The 20,471-nt window shown below is 45.8% G+C and overlaps 1 protein-coding gene across 1 annotated transcript in view; it reads left to right on the forward strand.

Annotated features, from left to right (window-relative positions):
• The window catches only part of ARVCF (ARVCF delta catenin family member), a 51,156-nt gene that overhangs the window by 8,242 nt on the left and 22,443 nt on the right, over positions 1–20,471 (forward strand). Inside the window, exons 3-4 of the mRNA XM_081966936.1 lie at positions 1,785–1,956; positions 6,781–6,852. Of these exons, the coding sequence (XP_081823062.1) occupies positions 1,785–1,956; positions 6,781–6,852 (244 nt within the window). The remainder of the gene's footprint in view (positions 1–1,784; positions 1,957–6,780; positions 6,853–20,471) is intronic.

Below are 20,471 nucleotides of genomic sequence, written 5' to 3' on the forward strand. Positions count from 1 at the left end.
GCATGCAACAGAACCCAAAAGTGCAGCTGGCCACTACACATATGCGCCACGGCAAGCTGGTCTCTTCCGTATTCTGGCGCTTTAGTGCGCGTGTACTCCAGTTTCAGCACTCAGTGCCGAAGAGATTAGCCGTCACTGGTAGAGGGCTTTTGGTCATTGGGTGCAATAATGCAATACGCTGGTGACACCCTCCCCCCCCCGTGTCTCTCCCCCCCCCCCCCATATGCATGCTCTGAGTCTCCTTCTTGAGCATGGAGTTGGATTGCCTGATCTCCAAGGTCCCTTCCAACTCTATTCTGATGGATGTCATTCTGCTCCAGCCCAACTCTCCGAGTTTTCCGATAGAGCGTTTCTCCCAAAGTGTGAAGAATTGAGCCTCTACACACAAGGCTTCCCCTCAGCTGCTGAGTTCCTGGCAGTCGTTGTGTTGGAGGGTCTCACATTTTGTGAATATGTGCGTATATATGTTTCAGGAGGGAGGAGTAGACCGAGACGGGACACATTCCAGCAAAGCTCCCATATGCAACGTAGAAGCTTTTGGCTGCTGTTCCCAGATTCTTGACAAGCCCACACAAATTAAACCGCGCTGCGGTCTTTCCCTTTTTACCGTCTGCAACTCATTAGCTGGAGGTGGAACCTGGGGGAGGATAGGCAGGGCTTCTCCGTCCCTGGTAGGTCTTCTGGCTGTGAGCCGTAGCACAGATAAATCTCAGATGCCTCTCGCAAAATATCCCTCCCGTCCAGCTCCTTTGTCCATTGTAAATAGTTTGCTTTTGATAAAAGCTTGAACTCACTCATCCGTTGACCTGCTATGCTGGTTGCTCCATTGGGAAAGTTAGCAGAAATAGAATTTTTGGTAAATAGGATTGTTACAAAAAAATATGGATCCGGTATGGAAAAGCTGTTACAAGTGTAATTTTGTGTTTGGTCTTTTAAATGTTGGAAAATTTAATAAATACTATTTATTATAGCAGGGAATGAAAAAGAACCATCGCTGGCTTGGAACAATGGATGGTTCACAGCCAACCAGGGTAGAAAACCTGGCTTAGGAGAATATGGATTGTCCTTGACTTACAACCACATTTGGGACCAGAATGTCCGTCACTAAGTGATTTCGGTCATTAAATGAGTCGCCCCTGAAGTTATAAATTTAATCATCGTCATCTCCTATTTATGACCCCATACTCCCTTGCGGGGTGGAGTCTTGGGCATCTGAATGGAGTTTAGTGTTTACTGGCCGTATGCCCTTCCCTTTCTCCAATGTGGAGTTATATCCAGCAGATACATCCTTGTGCCCAGAGAGAGAAATATCTGCTTCTACCTAGGATCGAACTCACAGGCTGCTGACTGTGAGGCGAGAGCTCCATCTCTAGGCCAGGGGTGGGTTGCTCCCGGCATTACTGCCGGTTTGGTGCGCGCAAACATTTTATAATGTGGTGCGCGCATCCTCTATAATTTCTACTCCTTTGATCCATCCATTGATAAAGCATATCCCGTGTTGAAAAAAACTCTTGCTTCTTCCTTATCTTTTTTTATTAATGTCAATATATCCATCTCCGCCCAGTCTACTATTTTTCTACTTATACTTTCATAGGTAGGTGTGTAGCCTCCTTTTTCCAATATTGTGCAAATACAACTCTCGCTGCTGTCAGTCTATGTATGTATTAAGCACAGAGTCCCTTTATTATAATTTTCTGGTAATATACGTCACAAAAATTATTTCTGGTTTTAAGTCTTACGTGCCTTCCGTCTTCTCTTTTCTCGGGGAACCACTTTTGCTTCAGTCGGTGGAGAATTGCGTCTGCATCATGAGGAATCTCTCCTACCACGTCCACAAAGAAATCCCAGGTGCCGACAGGTTCCGGGAATTAGAAAATAACCAGCTGGGAAGTTTTGGAGGAACTCATAAGAAAAAGAAAGACGATGCAGGCTGCTTCGGTGGGAAAAAAGCCAAAGGTATGTTTTGTCCCTAATACCTGGGGCGTGACGAAGAAGGTTACACCCATTCTGCAATCTGGTTGCAATGCTGGTTGAGCCTTAAGAAGCCTTTCCCCCACCCCCACCCCTCAATATGGCGCCCCCCAGTTGCCTTGGGCCTCCAAGTCCCAGAATTCCAAGCGAGCTAGTCTGATGCGGGATGCCGTGTGTTGCATTTCGTTAGCCCTCCAGATGCTTCGATTGGGTACACTGCACTCAATCTGCAATCTCCTTGCAACACTGGTTGATCCTAAACCAGCTTCCCCCCCCACTCCCACCCCCTAGTATGGTGGCCTCCAGTTGCCTTGGGCCTCCAAGTCCCAGAATTCCAAGCGAGCTAGTCTGATGCGGGATGCCGTGTGTTGCATTTCGTTAGCCCTCCAGATGCTTCGATTGGGTACACTGCACTCAATCTGCAATCTCCTTGCAACACTGGTTGATCCTAAACCAGCTTCCCCCCCCACTCCCACCCCCTAGTATGGTGGCCTCCAGTTGCCTTGGGCCTCCAAGTCCCAGAATTCCAAGCGAGCTAGTCTGATGCGGGATGCCGTGTGTTGCATTTCGTTAGCCCTCCAGATGCTTCGATTGGGTACATTGCATTCAATCTGCAATCTTCTTGCAACACTGGTTGATCCTAAACCAGCTTCCCACCCCCCCACCCCCCAGTATGGTGGCCTCCAGTTGCCTTGGGCCTCCAAGTCCCAGAATTCCAAGCGAGCTAGCCTGATGTGGGATGCCGTGTGTTGCATTTCGTTAGCCCTCCAGATGCTTCGATTGGGTACATTGCATTCAATCTGCAATCTTCTTGCAACACTGGTTGATCCTAAACCAGCTTCCCACCCCCCCACCCCCCAGTATGGTGGCCTCCAGTTGCCTTGGGCCTCTAAGTCCCAGAATTCCAAGCGAACTAGTCTGATGCGGGATGCCGTGTGTTGCATTTCGCTAATGTCTTAGAAGCCACCGTTTTCCTGTTGCCAACAGGCATCGCAAGCCGCGAGCAGACAGATTTTAATGACCGATCTCCTAGATCTCTGTAGCTCAGGGCTGAGAGCGTTGGTGCTCTCTGAGCGTGATGGTTAGCTGCAGACCGGGGTGAGCAGAAGTAATCCAATCTTCAGGCATTTTCCTGCACCTGCTTTGCGACATGTGTCCCGTGAGACAATACAGGATGGGCGATGCGTCTGTACGCCGAGTCAGGGTCCTTTCCTGGAATGTCACTTTTAAGTTAATCTGAACCGGGCCAGCGTGTGGCTTATCCCGAACGTGTCATACGATGCCGTTTGTTGTTCGGTATCGGATCTCAGCGAACGTGGGGTCTTTGATAACCTCACACCTTTCTGGACAGCTGCTCGGCTCTCCGGACCGGGAAGTCTTTAGCAATGATCTCGGCTGACGTGCAAACGCAGATACCCGATTGCCCATTGTTAGTAAAGAGAGAATGTGAGGGTATTTGGATTAGGAGAGGAGAGGATAGAGGACAGGACAGGACAGGATAGGACAGAACAGGGCAGGGCAGGATAGGATATAGGACAGGACAGGATAAGATATAGGACAGGACAGGATAAGATATAGGACAGGGCAAGGCAGGGCAGGCAGGATAAGATATAGGAGAGGAGAGGATAAGATATAGCATAGGACAGGATAGGATAGGACATGACAGGATAAGATATAGGACAGGACAAAACAGGGCAGGACAGGATAAGATATAGGACAGGACAGGATAATATATTGGACAGGACAGGATAAGATATAGGGCAGGGCAGGGCAGTATAAGATATAGGACAGGACAGGATAAGGTATAGGACAGGATAGGACAGGACAGGATAAGATATAGGGCAGGGCAGGGCAGTATAAGATATAGGACAGGACAGGATAAGGTATAGGACAGGATAAGGTATAGGACAGGACAGGATAAGATATAGGACAGGATAAGGTATAGGACAGGACAGGATAAGATATAGGACAGGATAGGACAGGACAGGATAAGATATAGGGCAGGGCAGTATAAGATATAGGACAGGACAGGATAAGGTATAGGATAGGACAGGACAGGATAAGATATAGGACAGGACAGGATAAGATATAGGACAGGACAGGATAAGATATAGGACAGGACAGGGCAGGGCAGGATAAGATATAGGATAGGATAGGATAGGATAGGACAGGACAGGACAGGACAGGGCAGGACAGGATAAGATATAGGACAGGACAGGATAAGATATAGGACAGGACAGGGCAGGGCAGGATAAGATATAGGATAGGATAGGATAGGATAGGACAGGACAGGACAGGACAGGACAGGACAGGATAAGATATAGGACAGGACAGGATAAGATATAGAATAGGACAGGACAGGATAGAATCACCTATGTTTGTGCTGGTTGACTACATAAATTTGTTTAATAAATAAATAAAAATAAAGAGAATAGAATAGAATTAGAGCAGAATAGAGAAGAACAGAAGTTAGAAGTACTATCACTGATGACGTTACCTAGTTTGGTCATGAAACATCTGCAAGAAAACCACCAAGCTCACAGAAGGACTCATAGATAACTCTTTTGTTCCCTCCCAAGAGAAGACACGCACTTGGGATGTTCGGACCAAGCGAACTCCAGAAGGAGAGCTGGAGGGCCTGAGCATCCTTTAGGGAAGACGGGGGGGGGGAGCTGTGGTGCCTCTCCCATCTCAAAAACGTCAGAGATTTCGCTTGTCTCCGCTCCCAGGTTTAAACCTGGCTTTGCAAAAGTTCTTGTCTCTGATTTTTCCTTTTGCTTTAGTCCTTCCTTTTCAAAACATTTCGTTTGTTTTCATTTTCACCCCCTTGGGCTGCTTTTCTGGTTATTAGAGGAATGGTTCAACCAAGGTGAGTTGCTTCTTCCTCCTCTTGTCTTCCTGTCCACATTTCTGTTCTTTTCTCTCTCTTTTTTTCCCTTCCTTCCTCCACTGGGCCAGATTTCTCTCTTCTTCCTCCCTTCAACATAAGGATGAAAGCTGGGAGAAATAAAGGTTGGGTCTCTTGCTTTGCTTTCCCCAGGGTGCATGTCTCATTCTTCATTTTATTTTTATTTTTCACATCCTGCTTGTTTCCTCCATGGCTAGGAAATGCAAGAGGCTGGGATGAATTTGGGTTGGTTTTTAGGGGAAGAAAGAGCCGGTTTCAGAAGAGATGGGCCCAGCCAAAAATACGACAAGGTGTTTCTTCCTCCTTCCCACCCTCCTCCTCCTCTTTCTTCAATATGAGAAGAATTCTCCTTTTCCCCTTCTGTTCTCTATTATAAAACTTTCTTCTTCTTCTTCTTCTTCTTCTTCTTCTTCTTCTTCTCCTTCTCCTTCTCCTTCTCCTTCTCCTTCTCCTTCTCCTTCTCCTTCTCCTTCTCCTTCTCCTTCTCCTTCTCCTCCTCCTCCTCCTCCTCCTCCTCCTCCTCCTCCTCCTCCTCCTCCTCCTCCTCCTCCTCCTCCTCCTCCTCCTCCTCCTTTCATGACTGGCCCATGCCCATTTTTACAGCGGTTCCCCTTGAGTGACCAGGTTAGGTAGGTCGTTGTTCCTAATCAGTTTGTGCAACCTTCTCGCTGGAGCTGAGCGTGTGACCTACCACTTCTTCTGCCTTTTTGCACAATCCACACTTCAAATCATTTTTAATATTATTAATATTAACCTTGTCGATTTGCGAGTGGGGAAGTGGAGAGGGGAATAAAGATTAGCCTTCCCTTCCACGGCTGTTGTTTCCTTATGGCAATCTTTCAACCCCGCCAAGCCTGGCTTTTGAAGAAGTTTTTAAAGGTTGTTCACGAAACGCATTGAACAACAACAACAAAATATTCCTAGCGAGAATTTTCCCTGAGGTATACATTTCTGAGCGATGGAGATGAAAACGGCTGAACCATTTAAAAGCTGCTTTGTGTTGGTAATACGCCTGAATTCGTGGAACCTCAGGAAGGATATTTTTTTAAAAAAGTTTATTTATTTATTTTTACTTATTTCCCTTGCTGAGATTTTTTTTTCCCCTCCTGGTAAGTTTTTAAAAAAAGAAAAAGAAATGAGAAACACAACCAAATCCTGCTAACCTTGTGTCTGTGGAAATGCCACACTCTGTTGCCTTGAGGTGCATAACTTTCTGAAGTTGAAAAAAAGCTGGATTTTCTTTCGGGATGACTTGTCACCTGTTCGGATTTGAGAGGGAATGTTGTGGCCAGTCCTGGGGGGTTGAGGAAAGCTCAGACGAGAGCTTCCTTCCTTCCTTCTTTCCTTCAAATCTCACCAGGCTCAAGGTTAACTCAGCCTTCCATCCTTCCGAGGTGGGCAAAATGAGGACCCAGATTGTTGGGGGCCAGAGGCTGACTCTGTAAACCCCTTACAGAGGGCTGTTAAAGCACTGCAAAGTAGTATATAAGTCTTAAGTGCTGTTGCTGTTAACAACTACAGGATTCGCTTAACAATTGTGCCCAAAAAACGGTCGTCAAATAAGTGCAACTCACTTAACAACAGAAATCCTGGCCCCGATTGCGGTCGTACGTTGAGGACTGCCTGTATGTCAGTCAATCATACTTCCCACCACCTGTTTGTCGTTTCCCCTCATTCATGAAAACCTCATTTGCATGTCCAGTAAATATGTCCCAAGCTTCCATAAGGAGAAGACAAAGCATGTACAGATAATGGGGGATTGGGGAGAGAAGGGACGTGATTTCAAGCTTTGCATTCAGTTTGTCCCAATTGGGGATGACATAGAAATGGGTTTGGTTGGTTACTGACACCCCCCCCCCCCAATCATATTGATTCAATCATTTCTTGTCTCTCCTGCGTAGGAAAGAAGAACGGAGATGTCGACCGGAACTTCGATACACTGGATTTACCGAAGCGATCTGAATCAGCAAAAGGTAATTCAGAGATCAACAAAGAGTAAATTGTGAGTCCGTAAGGAGTGCTGCAGAAGAGGAGGGTCATAATATCCAATTTAGTGGTTGCAAAAGGGACATTTACCTGGAAACAGGAGCACTCACCAGAAAGAGAGAGCCGCATCAATCAGAATAGAGCTGGAAGGGACCATTGAGGTCTTCTAGTCCAACCCCCCTGCTCAAGCAGGAGACCCTATACCAGAGGTGGGTTCCTACCGGTTTGGCCCGGTTTGACCCAACCGGTACTGGTATGGTGGCGTGGGTCGCTGGAGCCGGCAGCGATCCAGGCCTGCCACGCCCCCGAACCAGTTCTCCGGTTGGCGCCATTGGCGCTGCCATCTTGTTTTTAAGTTCTGCAAATGCGCAGAACAATTTCAATTGAACGGTGCATGCCTGCACATCCAGCGCGCATAAAAGCAAATTGGCAGTAAAGCCGGCCAGAACCCCTTCCCTGCTATATACCATTCCAGACAAGTGGCTGCCTCCAGAGATGAAGCACCCACAACTTCTGGAGGCAAGTCGTTCAGAATCACTGAGTTGGAAGGGATCTTAGAGGTCTTCTAGTCCAACCCACTCCTCGAGCAGGAGACCCTGTACCATTTGAGACAATGAGCACGCGCAACTTCTGGTGGCAAGTTGTTCCACTGATTAATTGTTCTCACTGTTAGGAAGTTTCTCCTTAATTCCAGGTTGCTTATCTCCTCGATTAGTTTCCATCCGTTATTTCTTGTCTTGCCTTCTGGTGCTTTGGAAAATGAATTGATCCCCTCCTCTTTGTGGCAGCCCCTCAAATACTGGAATACTACTACCATGTCCCCCTCTAGTCCTTCTTTTCTCTAGACTGGCCATACCCAAATCCTGCAACCGTTCCTCGTATGTTTTACTCTCCATGCCTTTAATCATCTTAGTTGCTCTTCTCTGCACTTTTTCCAAAGTCTCAACCTCTTTTTTTTGTCATGTGGTGAAGACAGTGCCTTCCTAATAGCTCCCTGAGTATATTGTAGATGCAGATAATTGAGTGTTCACTTCGGCATGATGTTGTCAACAGGTATGAAAAAATGGAACAACTCAGCCTGAAAGAATCTTAGTGTGTCATTTTTTTTATTTTATTTTGAGCCTGATGGTTGGTTTCGGGATATATTTCGTAATGTAGCGCTATAAAAAGATTTCTTCTATTTCCAATTGCTTTCCCCCACCTTGTAAATGTCCGTGTGGCTTCCTTCCGTTTGCGGGATTTGTCCGTCAAACAAGCAAAGAATAAAATCATGGTTACTGAACTATTAATGGCAAGGCCAGCTCGGTGGCATGGCGTTTTAATTCTTTTCGGATGAGATTAATTGACAGCTCAGGCCGAGCTGCATTGTCAAGACTGAAAAGATCTAAATGAGGAAATGGATTTGATTTGAGTGATACCGTGGCCTGCTGCGTGTGCACGTTGGAAGCCAACCATTGTATATTCATCTTTTTTTTTCTCACATTAAGGTGTACTTTAAGGCAGGATGTTTTTTTCAACAAATGGAAATAATAGAGGTAAAATCATTCAAAGATTCTTTTGTGGAAAGGCTAAAATGAACAATGAAGGTTTGCGCATTGTATCCGCTGCTTAGTTAAGATTGGTAAAAAAGTGCTTTGCGTGGGTCCTTCAAAAACGGTGAAGCTCTTGTTGTGGCCAGCCGGCAGCCAGTAGAGCTGGCAGCAGAGTCAGACAGTGAGGAGGTTGGGGAGGAACATGGGCCAGTCCTGGGGGCTGAGGAAAACGCAGACGAGGGCTCTGTGTGTCGGAGGCAGAGAGGGAGCCTAGACAGCAGTGAGGCAGAGGAACAGCTGGAGCCTGTTCCCAGTGTGCGCATGAGCAGAGCTGCTAGAAGACGAGAACAACTAAAAAAGCAGGGTCGACTCAGGAGTAAAGCCACACCTTGGAGGTGATTGGCCCCTCCCAGAGGAAACAAAAGAGGAGCGAATGGGGAGGGGGCTTTTGCAGGAAACAATTTGTTCATTCAAAAGTGGAAAGTTCCATTTGTGACTTTAAGAGACTCTGTGCCAAGTTTTGCCTTGCCCTGTGTTGGGAAACTAGTTATCTGGTAGCTCTCCAAGCGAGATAAGGTGCGTGTGGATAAATATTCCTTTGAAAGACTGTTTGCCAAGCCTGGCGGACTGTGAATGAAAGGAATTCACAGTCGTGTAAATAAAAGAGGTTTTGCAGGGACCGAGACTTAGTTTGGAAACTAGTTATCTGGCAGCTCTCCAAGCGAGATAAGGTGCGTGTGGATAAATATTCCTTTGAAAGACTGTTTGCCAAGCCTTGCGGACTGTGAATGAAAGGAATTCCCAGTCGTATAAATAAAAGGAGTTTTGCTGGGACCAAGACTCTGCTTCCTGCTTTTGAAGGAAGCCTGGGTGAGAACAGCTCTGGAATACAGGTAGTCCTCAACGTACGACCACAATTGACCCCAACATTTCTGTTGTTAAGTGAGACCTTTATGAAGTGAGTTTTGCCCCATTTGATGACCATTCTTGCTGCACTTGTTCTTGTTCCCAATCAGAAAGGTATGTTAATCCATTTTGTAGGAAAGCTTTGTTTCTGAAGCTCAAAACCTGTCAGGATCCTTTTGCACGAAATGTGCCTTTAAGAAAAAAAAAGGAGGGCTGCGTCAAATTGATCTAATATCGATTATAACCTTGAGGAGTTCAAAGCGGTAGGCGTACTTTTATTTTATTTCTCCTTTCTTCCGAAAAGTCGAATTTATTCTCCGTGAGGCTTTAACTGCCGTGGCCTTCTTGAATAATATAAGCAGCACTATAGGCTCTTTAAACAGCTTGTCGGTGTAAAGGACATTTTGCTCCTGTTATTGAAGTTGAACCAAATCCCTCCCCCCCAAAAAATTGAAATTGGGAAGTTGAATAGTTGCAAAACATGAAGGGCAAAGGAGAAAAAAAAATCTTCATTTCTGCATATGCTTGTCTGGCTGTTTCGCAGGTTGTTGTACCTCCTATTCATGAAAGGACGGTAGATTCACCATCATGGGGTTAGAGCTGTTTTTGTCCTCCCGGAGGCTTGGGAAAAGCTTCTGGACCACCACCACACACACACAAACACCCGTCGTGGTGCAGGAGGCTGAGTAGGCTACGCCCACCACGGCCACACCCACCCAGCAACTGGGCCGAGAACCGGTTGCTAACTTTTTTCAATCCCACCCTTGGATTTAAGCCCCCACTCATTGTCCAATAGACCTGATTGGCCGTGCTCCTTCTGAAGACCCCATTTAACCCTAACCCAGAAGACCTTGCTAGGCTCCCCCGCCTGGAAGAAAAGTTTCTTTCCGTGTTCAAGGTTGAGAATTCCCACCGGGGCTGCTTAAGGCGTCATCCTTCTATAGTTTTCTAAGCGCATTGTTCATCCTAATCCTCTATGATGCTCATAATATACAAAGGGCTCCTAATCCCTTATCCATCTTGCCTTATGTCAGTAGAACTAGATTATTTTCAATAGAAAAGCCCTTTCCCTCGTCTTCCTTTTTTTGCAGATCTTTCATGAGCTAAACTTATTTTACCTCCCCGTTCGCGACACGACAAATTTATCCTCTTCATTTAGCTGAAAAATAATACACGGCTTTCCTTCAGCATCCGCCGAAATAGGATGGTTTATACTTGCACAGAGAACCCTTACACTTCCATCTTTTTCTTCCTTCCTTCCTTTTCTTCCCTTCCTTTGTCTTTTCCTTCCTTCTTTTCTCTGTTTTTTCCTTTCTCCCTTCCTCTCATTCTCTATCTTTTCCTTCCTCCCTCCCTTCCCTTTCCTTCTCTTCCTTTCTTCTTATCTTCTTCCTTCCTTCCTTTTTTTCCTTCCTGTCTTTTCCTTCCCTTTTTTCCTTTCTCTGTCCCACCCTCCCTCTCATTCTGGCTTTTCCTCCCTCCCTTCCCTTTTCTTCTCTTTGCTGCCCTTCCTTTCTTCTTTTCTTCTTCCTTCCTTCCTTTTTTCCCTGCCTCTGTCCCTTCCTTCCTTCCTTCCTTCCTTCCTTCCTTCCTTCCTTCCTTCCTTCTTCCCTTCCCTTCTCTTTGCTGCCCTTCCTTTCTTCTTAACTTCTTCCTTCCTTTTTTCCTTTCCTTTGTCTTTTCCTTCCCTCTTTTGTCTCTCTTTTCCTTTCTCCGTCCCACCCTCCCTCTCATTCTGCCTTTACCTTCCTTCCTCCCTTCCCTTTCCTTCTCTTTGCTGTCCTTCTTTTCTTCTTCCTTCCTTTTTTCCTGCTTCTGTATTTTCCTTCCTTCCTTCCTCCCTTCCCTTCTCTTCCCTTCCCTTCTCTTTGCTGCCCTTCCTTTCTTCTTTTCTTCTTCCTTACTCCCTTTTTTTCCTGCCTCTGTCTTTTCCTTTCTTCCTCCCACCCACCCTCCTTCCCTTCCCTTCCCTTCCCTATCTTTCTTCCTTCTTCCTTTCCCCTAATTTACCCTTTCCCCTTCCTTTCCTAATCCTTTATCCTTCCCAAATAAGTAATAACTTTATTATTTAAAATAGAAAAGCCCTTTCCCTCTTCTGCTTTTTTGCAGAGCTTTCGTGAGCTAAACTTATTCTACCTCCCTGTTCGCGACACGACAAATTTCTGTTCTTCATTTATCTCAAAAACAATAGATGGCTTCCCCTCGGCATCCGCCAAAATAGAATGGTTTATACTTGTACTAAGAGATGCTTTTGGGTGGGGCAGACATGACTTGGAGAGGAAATTATCATTCTTCCTGCCTATCCAAGCGTTCACGAACATCGCCCCCTCCCCAATTCCCGGGGTGCAAATTTCCCAGGAATGCTTGACTGCCCTACCTAGTATGACTAAAGAAGCACAAACCGAGAATATGTATGTGGGGGGAGGAGGAATTTTGCAGGCATTTAGGACATTGTGCAGGGGGGACATGGGAGTTCAGTGGCTAAGACACAGAGCTTGTCAATCAGAAAGGTTGGCAGTTTGGCGGTTCGAATCCCTAGCACCACATAACAGAGTGAGCTCCCGTGACTTGTCCCAGTTTCTGCCAACCTAGCAGTTCGAAAGCAGGTAAAAATGCAAGTAGGAAAATAGAGACCACCTTTGGTGGGAAGGGAACAGCGTTTTGTGCGCCTTCGGCGTTGAGTCGTGCCGGCCACATGACCACGGAGACGTCTTCGGACAGCGCTGGCTCTTCGGCTTTGAAACAGAGATGAGCACTGCCCCCTATAGTCGGGAACGACCAGCACATATGTGTGAGGGAAACCTTTACCTTTAGGATGTTGTGCAACCGCACGGAATGGCTAGCATGTGAAAAATAAATTTAAAAATTTGAAACAGCGGAAATCTTAGGAGATTGCTTAAGTCTGATACGGCAGGCTCAATGTTTCAGATGACTTCAGCATTCCGGTTTGAAGGTTTGCAAAATCTCTTGGGTGGGGAGGGAGTCTAGCGTTTTTTTTAAAAAAAAGATATCCACTTTTCCTTTTTTTTAAAAAAAAATGCACGTTGCACTTCTGACCTCTTAATTAATAGCCAGCTTAATTGGTTCCAGGCATAGGGAATGGGGAATTGTACGCAGGCGTGGGGAAAATACCAGCAATCTTTCTCTCTTGATTGAGGTGTGTTGAGTATCTCTTAGGCTTGATTGTCCAGGGTGAGTTAAATAGAATATGAATCCATGCTCATCCCACCCTTGAAAAGGACAACTGCATGATGGATTATGACGGATTATGTGTCTCGAAGTCATTGTCAACCGGTAGCTACCCGTAGATAAAATGTTCTCCATGACAATCTGTCCCTAACAGTATTTGATGATGATGATGCCATCATCCACTGCAATTGAGTCCCTTCAATTTTGTTCTGCTTGTCCTCTTCTCTTTCCTTCTATCTTTCTCAGCGTTATGGACTTCCCGAGGGAGCTGGGTCTTCCTCTTGATGGATGCTTTGTTGGCGTTAAATGGTTTTCCTGCTAAATCTTTACAGATGTTCCTTTTCCTGCCGTTTGGAAATTATTTCAAGATTAAGTGTGGTGGATCAGTGCAGGGCTAGGAGTCTCTCAAGAAGAGAATTGTAGAACTTTGTGTGTGTGTGTGTGTGGTTGTGTATGTGTGTGTTATTGGAACTTTTAAATGAGAAGATCAAAACTAATCAAATTATATTAATTGGCTAAGGAGGGGGGTAGGGAAAAGGGAAAGGGAGGGAGGGAGGAGGATGGGGAGGGAAGGAAGGAAGGAGGGGAGGGAGGGAGGAGAATGGGGAGGGGAGGAAGGAAAAGGAGAAGGAGGGAGGGAAGGAAGGAAGGGGAAGAGAAAGGAAAGAAATGAAAGGGATGGAGGGAAGGATGGGATGGGAAGGGAAGGGAGGAAGGAAATGAATAAGGAAGGAAGGAGGGAAGGAAGGAGAAATAAGGGAGGGAGGGAGAGAAGAAGAATGGAAGGAAGAAAAAAGTGCAAGAAAAGAAAAAGTGGAAGAAAAAATAGACAAGAGAGAGAAATATATAAAGAAACGGCTTCCAATATTCTTTGAAGGAGTTATAAGTGCAAATACCTTTTAACCTCTCTCTCTAAAGTTACATCCAATTCTTCTTCTTCTTCTTTCTCTCATCTATCCTGTCTAATCATCAAAACCATAAATCAAAAGTTCCTTTAATGTCATTTTTATGCAAAAAAAAGCCCAGGTGTATTGCGGATTTTGTGTGTGTGTGTGAGGGGGAAAAATGGCTACCCGATAGAATATTTTTATTCACAGAGAGAGGAGACAACCTAGTGGGTTATTAGCTTAACGCTGGGGATTTGCAAACTCCACAATCACCAGAACAACTGACCTTCCTTTTCTTGCTTGATAAATAAAACTAGAATTGGATTGCTTCTTCTTTCTTCTTTCTCTGATAATAAAAAATGACACATACACACACACACACACGCACTGCTGGGTGCGGGCTTCACATGCTTCCCAGCTCTGGTTGCGTGGCACGGTTTATTCTCGCTGCAACTATACAACCGTTGTCTTGTGTCCTTTCTCTTTAAAAGGTTGGGGAGAAACAAAAGAGACCAAATGAGACTTAGACCCATTTCAAGGAGGTGTTTTTTTTTAATACATTTTTTCCCTTCAATATATATAAGTGCGTAGTCAACAGTGTATTGTCTGAATCCATTATGACAAAATCATAATAATTGAGATGATAATAATAGAGGTATTCAGAGTCCAATTTACAGTCCTAGTCATACACGGTTCAGTCAGTCAGTTAACTATGTTCTCAGTTAAGGAATGATCCTTCGAACACAATCTAGTATCAAATAAGCAGTTTAGCACACAAAACAGCTAACATTAGCAAAAACACAGTACCTCACAATACACCAATCAACGTCTAACAAACAGAGAGCTAACAGTCATTCTGGCTCCCTCTTATGGCTGCTTGAGGTAACAGCAACCAATCACATTACAGCAGTACTTAAAGCTACAGTACTACCATCATGGTTTATATATTGCTAACCCAATTGTTAGCTTACATTCCTAACACCCCGCATCCCATTTTTGTGAAAAACTGGCTGTTTTTCTCAAAAATGGAGGCATTTTTGCTTTCCCCCAGCCCTGCTGAAGCCTGCAGAGTGCTCCTGGGGGTCAGGGAGGACAAAAACTTGTTTTTCTTATTTAAAATCTTGGTGCGTCTTATAGTCCGAAAAATATGGTAAATGAAATAAAAATAAAATAAAATATACCATCGTAAAAGAAAAGCCAGTCACTCCGGCGTACATTTTAACAAACAAAGGATCCATTCCCCCAAAAGGAGCAGAGAGGTCATTTGTAAGCAGGAGGGAGTGGACAATATTGGCACAAAAGAGGAGGCCCCATTTCACAAAAATAAGCTTGGGTTTGGCTGGCACAGCGTTTTTTCTTGTTTTTGTTTTTTTGCTGACATGGAGGGCCCGGTCCTTCTCAAACAGCTGAGGCAGGAGAATTTCCTTCACCTGGCACCTGGCCAGAGGACTGGACTTCCTAGGCAGGAGAAACATCTGAACACTCCAGAGGAGGCCTAGACTCGGTTCCCTAGGGAAAATTTGGTTGGAAATCTTCAGGATTCTTCTGGACTCGCCCTAAAATGAGTTTCATCCATCCTAAGGAACGTAAATGTCATTGGTGCTTCCAAGAAGGACCTTGATTTCTATTCCTTTCCTCTTCAAATGTTTCTAGGCCGGTAACATATCTAAGCTTGTGCCAAGAAGCTGATCCTGGTTTATATTTCTTGAAGGAACATATCTAACTTTGATCCAAGAAGCTGATCTTGATTCATATTACTTGAAGGAACAACTCTAATCAAGAAACTGATCCTGGTTCATAGTTCTTGAAGGAACATCTCTAAGCTTGAACCAAAAAGCTGATCCTGGTTCATAATTCTTGAAGGAACATCTCCAACCTTGAACCAAAAAGCTGATCTTAATTCATATTACTTGAAAGAACATCTCTAACCAAGAAACTGATCCCAGTTCATAGTTCTTGAAGGAACATCTTCAATAATAATACAATACAATAGTAGAGTTGGAAGGGACCTTGGAGGTCTTCTAGTCCAACCCCCTGCCTAGGCAGGAAACCCTATACCGTAGGCAGGAAACCCTATACCAATCTTGAACCAAAAAGCTGATCTTGTTTCATATTACTTGAAAGAAAACTGATCCTGGTTCATAGTTCTTGAAGGAACATCTCTAAGCTTGAACCAAAAAGCTGATCCTGGTTCATAGTTCTTGAAGGAACATCTTCAACCTTGAACCAAAAAGCTGATCTTGTTTCATATTATTTGAAAGAAAACTGATCCTGGTTCATAGTTCTTGAAGGAATATCTCCAACCTTGAACCAAGAAACTGATCCTGGTTCATAGTTCTTGACGGAATATCTCTAACCTTGAACCAAAAACCTGATCTTGATGCATATTTCTTGAAAGAACACCTCTAACCGAGAAACTGATCCTGGTTCATAGTTCTTGAAGGAACATCTCCAACCTTGAACCAAAAAAACTGATCCTGGTTTATAGTTCTTGAAGGAACATCTCTAACCTTCAGCCAAGAGCTGATCTTAGTTCATATTTCTTCTTTCCTAGACCAAATGTCCCAAAATTACTCAAAAGTGTTGTAAGATTTTCTTACAGTTGCTCTGTGGCAGGTCACATGGGACACAAAAGCTGTCTTCCGACCTGGAGAAATGACCCCCAACATGATGAAAGTTTTCCAATAACCCAAATAATATAAGGGCTTTTTTTGTGTGTAAAAAGTTTTTTCATTTTATTTTTTAACATGCATATAATCCAAAGTGTACCATTTCATCCTAACAAACACTTTTTAAAAAAATATTCAATATTATATCAATTATTCTCACCGTCAAGCCACATCAACTTTCATTTGCGCTTTCAATGCACCATGTTATAGTCTGTTTCATCTTCAACCTTTCTCCTCTCTCTCTCTCCTCCTCCCTACCTTTCTTCCCTCTGCCATCGCTCTCTTCTCTATTTCCCCTTGCTCCCTCCCTCCCTCTCCTCTCCCCTCTTTCCACACCTTCCTTCTCTCCTTCTCTTTTCCTCCCTTCCGCTTCCCTCTCTCCTGTCTATAAGGGCTCTTTTTGAAGAGCACAACGATGGCATCACCATGTGGCTGACGGCTCCATTTATCCACCGTAGCTTTGTCTCTGCTGATTTTAAAAAAAAAACAGGAATCATGTCCTTTGAATTTATGTAACATTATGAGCCACGGTGGTGCAGTGGTTAGAATGCTGCATGGCAGGCTAATTCTGCTGACTGCCAGCTGCCAATAGTTTGGCAGTTCGAGTCTCACTGGTTCAAGGTGGACTCAGCCTTGAGGAAGGTTTGTGTTTCATCTCGGAGGGGGGCAGGGGGCATAGCCACCTCGATGTCATTCCTGTCAGGAGCGCTTGAGAGCTCTCCCAGCGATAACGGGCTCCCGGGCTCCATATTTCAGCTGCAACCGCTTCCTGTAACCCTCTGCCAGCGAAAACGGAGCTCAGGAGGGTCGCACGCAGCCCTCCCGAGCTCCCTTTTCACTGGCAGAGACACCGCAGGCCAGGCCTTTGCTGTTTCCAGGGCCAGATCTAAGCCTCCCGTGGGCTGGATCTGGCCCCCAGGGCCTTGCGTTTGACACCCCTGGTATAGCGTCTCCTGCTTGAGCAGAGGGTTGGACTAGAAGACCTCAAAGATCCCTTCCAACTCCGTTCTTCTGTTACAGAGATTTACAAATAGGTCGAGCTAGTTCGACTGGTCGCGTTACCTGTCTGATCTACCTGGTAAGGGTTGGCCTTAGCCCTCCAAGCATACATGCCTGCATCTTGAGCTGGTCTACAGGACCAATTTAGTAGAATTGCGGCTGTACACATCCAGATGGCCTTTTTTTGTCACATGCAAGCACTTCAAATAGCTTCTAAAGCTTTTCTCCCTTGTATCTGGATGGTTGGGGCGCGAGGCCTCTGTTAATGCAGTTGCAACATCCATATTTATCATTTTGGTAAAGTTGGGAGCGGGGAAGCGAAAGACCTTGAGAGGCTTTGCAGAGAGGGAGAGGGGGGGACACATTCTAGCTTGCAAACGAGCTGCTTGTTAAGATTTAAAACATAAAGAAAAACCTTTTTTAAAAAAAATATTTTCCAAAGTCCACCACGCTCTTTGGAACTCTCTGAAGCAGGAACACATTTTGATATTCTGATCATGTGGGTTTTTTTTTGAAAGTGGGTTAAAAACCACAGCAAAAAGGGAAATCAGGAGAAAAAGAGGATGGGATCGTTCGTCTGCCTCCCTGGTTTTTAAATCTTCTTCGTGACAGCCAATTTACGGCGCGTGGAAGAGAAGGGAGGGAGCGGCAAAGGCGAAGAGGAAAGAGAAGGTGGAGAGGGAAGGGGAGAGGAGGATATTTGGAGCTGCAAATGTTGCAGCCCACATCTGTGACTTCTGTCGGAACTCAGAATAACCTGTGGAGTCCTTGGTGCTCTCTGAGCTTGGTGGTTTTCTGGCAGACGTTTGATTACCCAACTAGGTAGCATCATCAGTGCAAGAAGGGAGAAAGGTTTGTGAGGCAGAGGAAGAAGAGGAAGAGGAGAAGGAGGAGGACAGGAAGCAGCTGCTGGAGCTAAGCAGCCACCATGAGAAAAGAGTTGGCAAAACAGCTCAGTTCAAATTGGATCTGTCCGAGAAGGAGGCTCAGCCGAAGCTCCTCACTGAGGACTAGGAGCATAGCCTTTCCAAGCAGAGGAAAGACCTGTGGGAGTGCAAGGCCAGGTGCCAGCGCCTGGAGGCTCAGCGGGCTGAGATGGTCAGCCAGTTCCAAGCCATGATGCAGTCCCACTGGAACGAGGCCCTCCGGCTCTTCCCCACCAGCGGCTCTTCCCTCTAGGCTTTTGCCCAAAGCCCCCCACCAGGAGGCTGAAGCAGATCCCAAGTTGGAATTTCTGCCCCATATTGACCTGCACAAAAAGACCCCAAAGGGGGAGACTCTCTGCAGCAACACAAGCGTTCGTTGCACGTATCCATTCCATAGTTTGAGGACCCCTGGTTTGGTGCAATATAAAAAATTCAAATAATTTTTCTGCAGTCCACCAACATTTTATCGCGGATCACCAGTGCTCCATGGGCCACCAGTTGGTGACCACTGTTGCAAACCACGTAAGGTGGGCCTTCCCAGGTCCCATTGCTTCTAAGACTCATAGCCAGCAGCCCTGCGTTTGGGGCTTTTTCCATGTAATGAATTAATTCCATTCGGAGACCTCTGTTAGCTCAGACATCAAAGCTGCAACCTCAACGGAGGGACTCATTATCACCAGGAACTGCTGGGAGCTTTTGAAGATAGGAGGGGGAGGAGATGGAAAGAAATCTGTTTTCACAGCCGCTGGGGTGTCTCCGTGTGGAATTGGACATGACACGCTGAGAAAGAAGACGGGAAAAGAGGGGGCCAAGTTGAACCAGGGTTAGATTGGTCAACCTCTTTAGAAGGCCAGATCCTGAAGAGGAAACTCAAAGACTTTGGCCACCTAATGAGAAGGAAACTCCCTGGAGAAGATATTCAGCAGATAATATTCTCATCATGCTCAGAGAGAGAGAAATATTAGCCTCTACCTAGGATTGAACTCACAGATAATATTCTCATCATGCCCAGAGAGAACGAAATATCTGCTTCTACCTAGGATGGAACTCACAGCTTCCTGATTGTGAGGTGAGAGCTCCCCATCTAAGCCTCATCTTGTCGGGGCTTTTCATCTCTGCCAACTGAATGGAGTTGAGTATTTACTGGCCAGATGCCCTTCGTGTCACCGATGTGGAGTTATATTCAGCAGATAATATTCTCATTGTGCCCCGGGAGAGAGATATCTGCCTCTACCTAGGATGGAACTCACAGCCTCCTGATTGTGAGGCGAGAGCTCCCCCTCTAGGCCACCTCACCATTGTCATCATCCTCTCTTAACGACCCAATAATAATCCCTTGCGGGGTTGCATCTGGGCAACTGAACGGAGCTAGCAGAGTGTTTACTGGCTGGATGCTCTTCCTGTCGCCAGGGCCGAGTTTTATTCAGTAGATATATCCTTATTGTGCCCAGAGAGAGAAATATCTGCCTCTACCTAGGATCGAACTCACAGCCTCTTGATTGTGAGGCGAGAGCTCCCCCTCTAGGCCACGGCACCCACTCCTCTGGTCGGAGCTTTTCCTCCCAATTAATTGCAACTGCCCTTCAACGTCTTTGGAGCAGTCAGCGTCGTGGCTACAAAGCAGAAGGGTTAGCAAAAAGCATGTGCCACAAAGCAAACTTGGAGGGCCTGTGCAAAGACCCTGGGAACACGGCCGGCTGCCTCCTACCTCCGTGCATCGTATAATTGGGAATCTGCCTGAGCCCTGAGCCAATTGTGCGCTCGTGATTGTATTGTCTCCGTCAGAAATGTGTCAGGAGACGGTGATTAGGCCACAGAAGCATCTCCATTCCTGCCAATTTGCTGCTATTCGACCGCAGAAGGGTTGCTGGAAAACTCAAACAAAAGGGTCTGCGTTCCAGAACCTGCATGTGGGGAAGGAGGAGAGGGGGGGAAAAGAACACTGATTCTGTTTTTATATTTTTATCTGATCATTGCCTTCCAAGGGGGAAAAAAAAAAGAACATCGAGGCGGCCAGCAGCCGCTTCCTGCTCCTTTTCATCTTCCCAAAGAGTGGCCTTCGTTCCTGAACGTTAGAAATAAGGGGGACGGTTCCTTTCGGCTCTTTTGTGCGCTCCCCAAAAAGGGGTCACATGTCCCTTAAAATCCCTGGTTGTAGCCAGGCAGACGATCCGGATGGCTTCCTTGGGAGGGAGGGAAGGAGGGAGGAAGACAACGGTTGGCGTTTGAAGAAAGGGGGAAAGAAAAGAATGCTTGGCATTTTTGAGGGAGGGAGGGAGGAAGGAAGGGGGAGAGAGGGAGAGGAAGAAAGAGGAAAGAGAGGGGGAAGCAGAGAGAGAAAAAGAAAGAGGAGGAAGGGAGGGAGGGTTAGGGGAAGGGAAAAATGAAAGGGAGGGAGGAAGGGAAGGAATAGGAAGGGAGGGAGGGAAAGAGAAAGAAATGAAGAGGGAAGGAAGTAAGGGGAAGGAAGGGGAAGAGAGGAAAGAAAGAAATGAAAG

Source organism: Natrix helvetica (genome assembly GCF_964273705.1).
Source record: "Natrix helvetica genome assembly, chromosome: 14".
NCBI classification, from domain to species: domain Eukaryota; kingdom Metazoa; phylum Chordata; class Lepidosauria; order Squamata; family Natricidae; genus Natrix; species Natrix helvetica.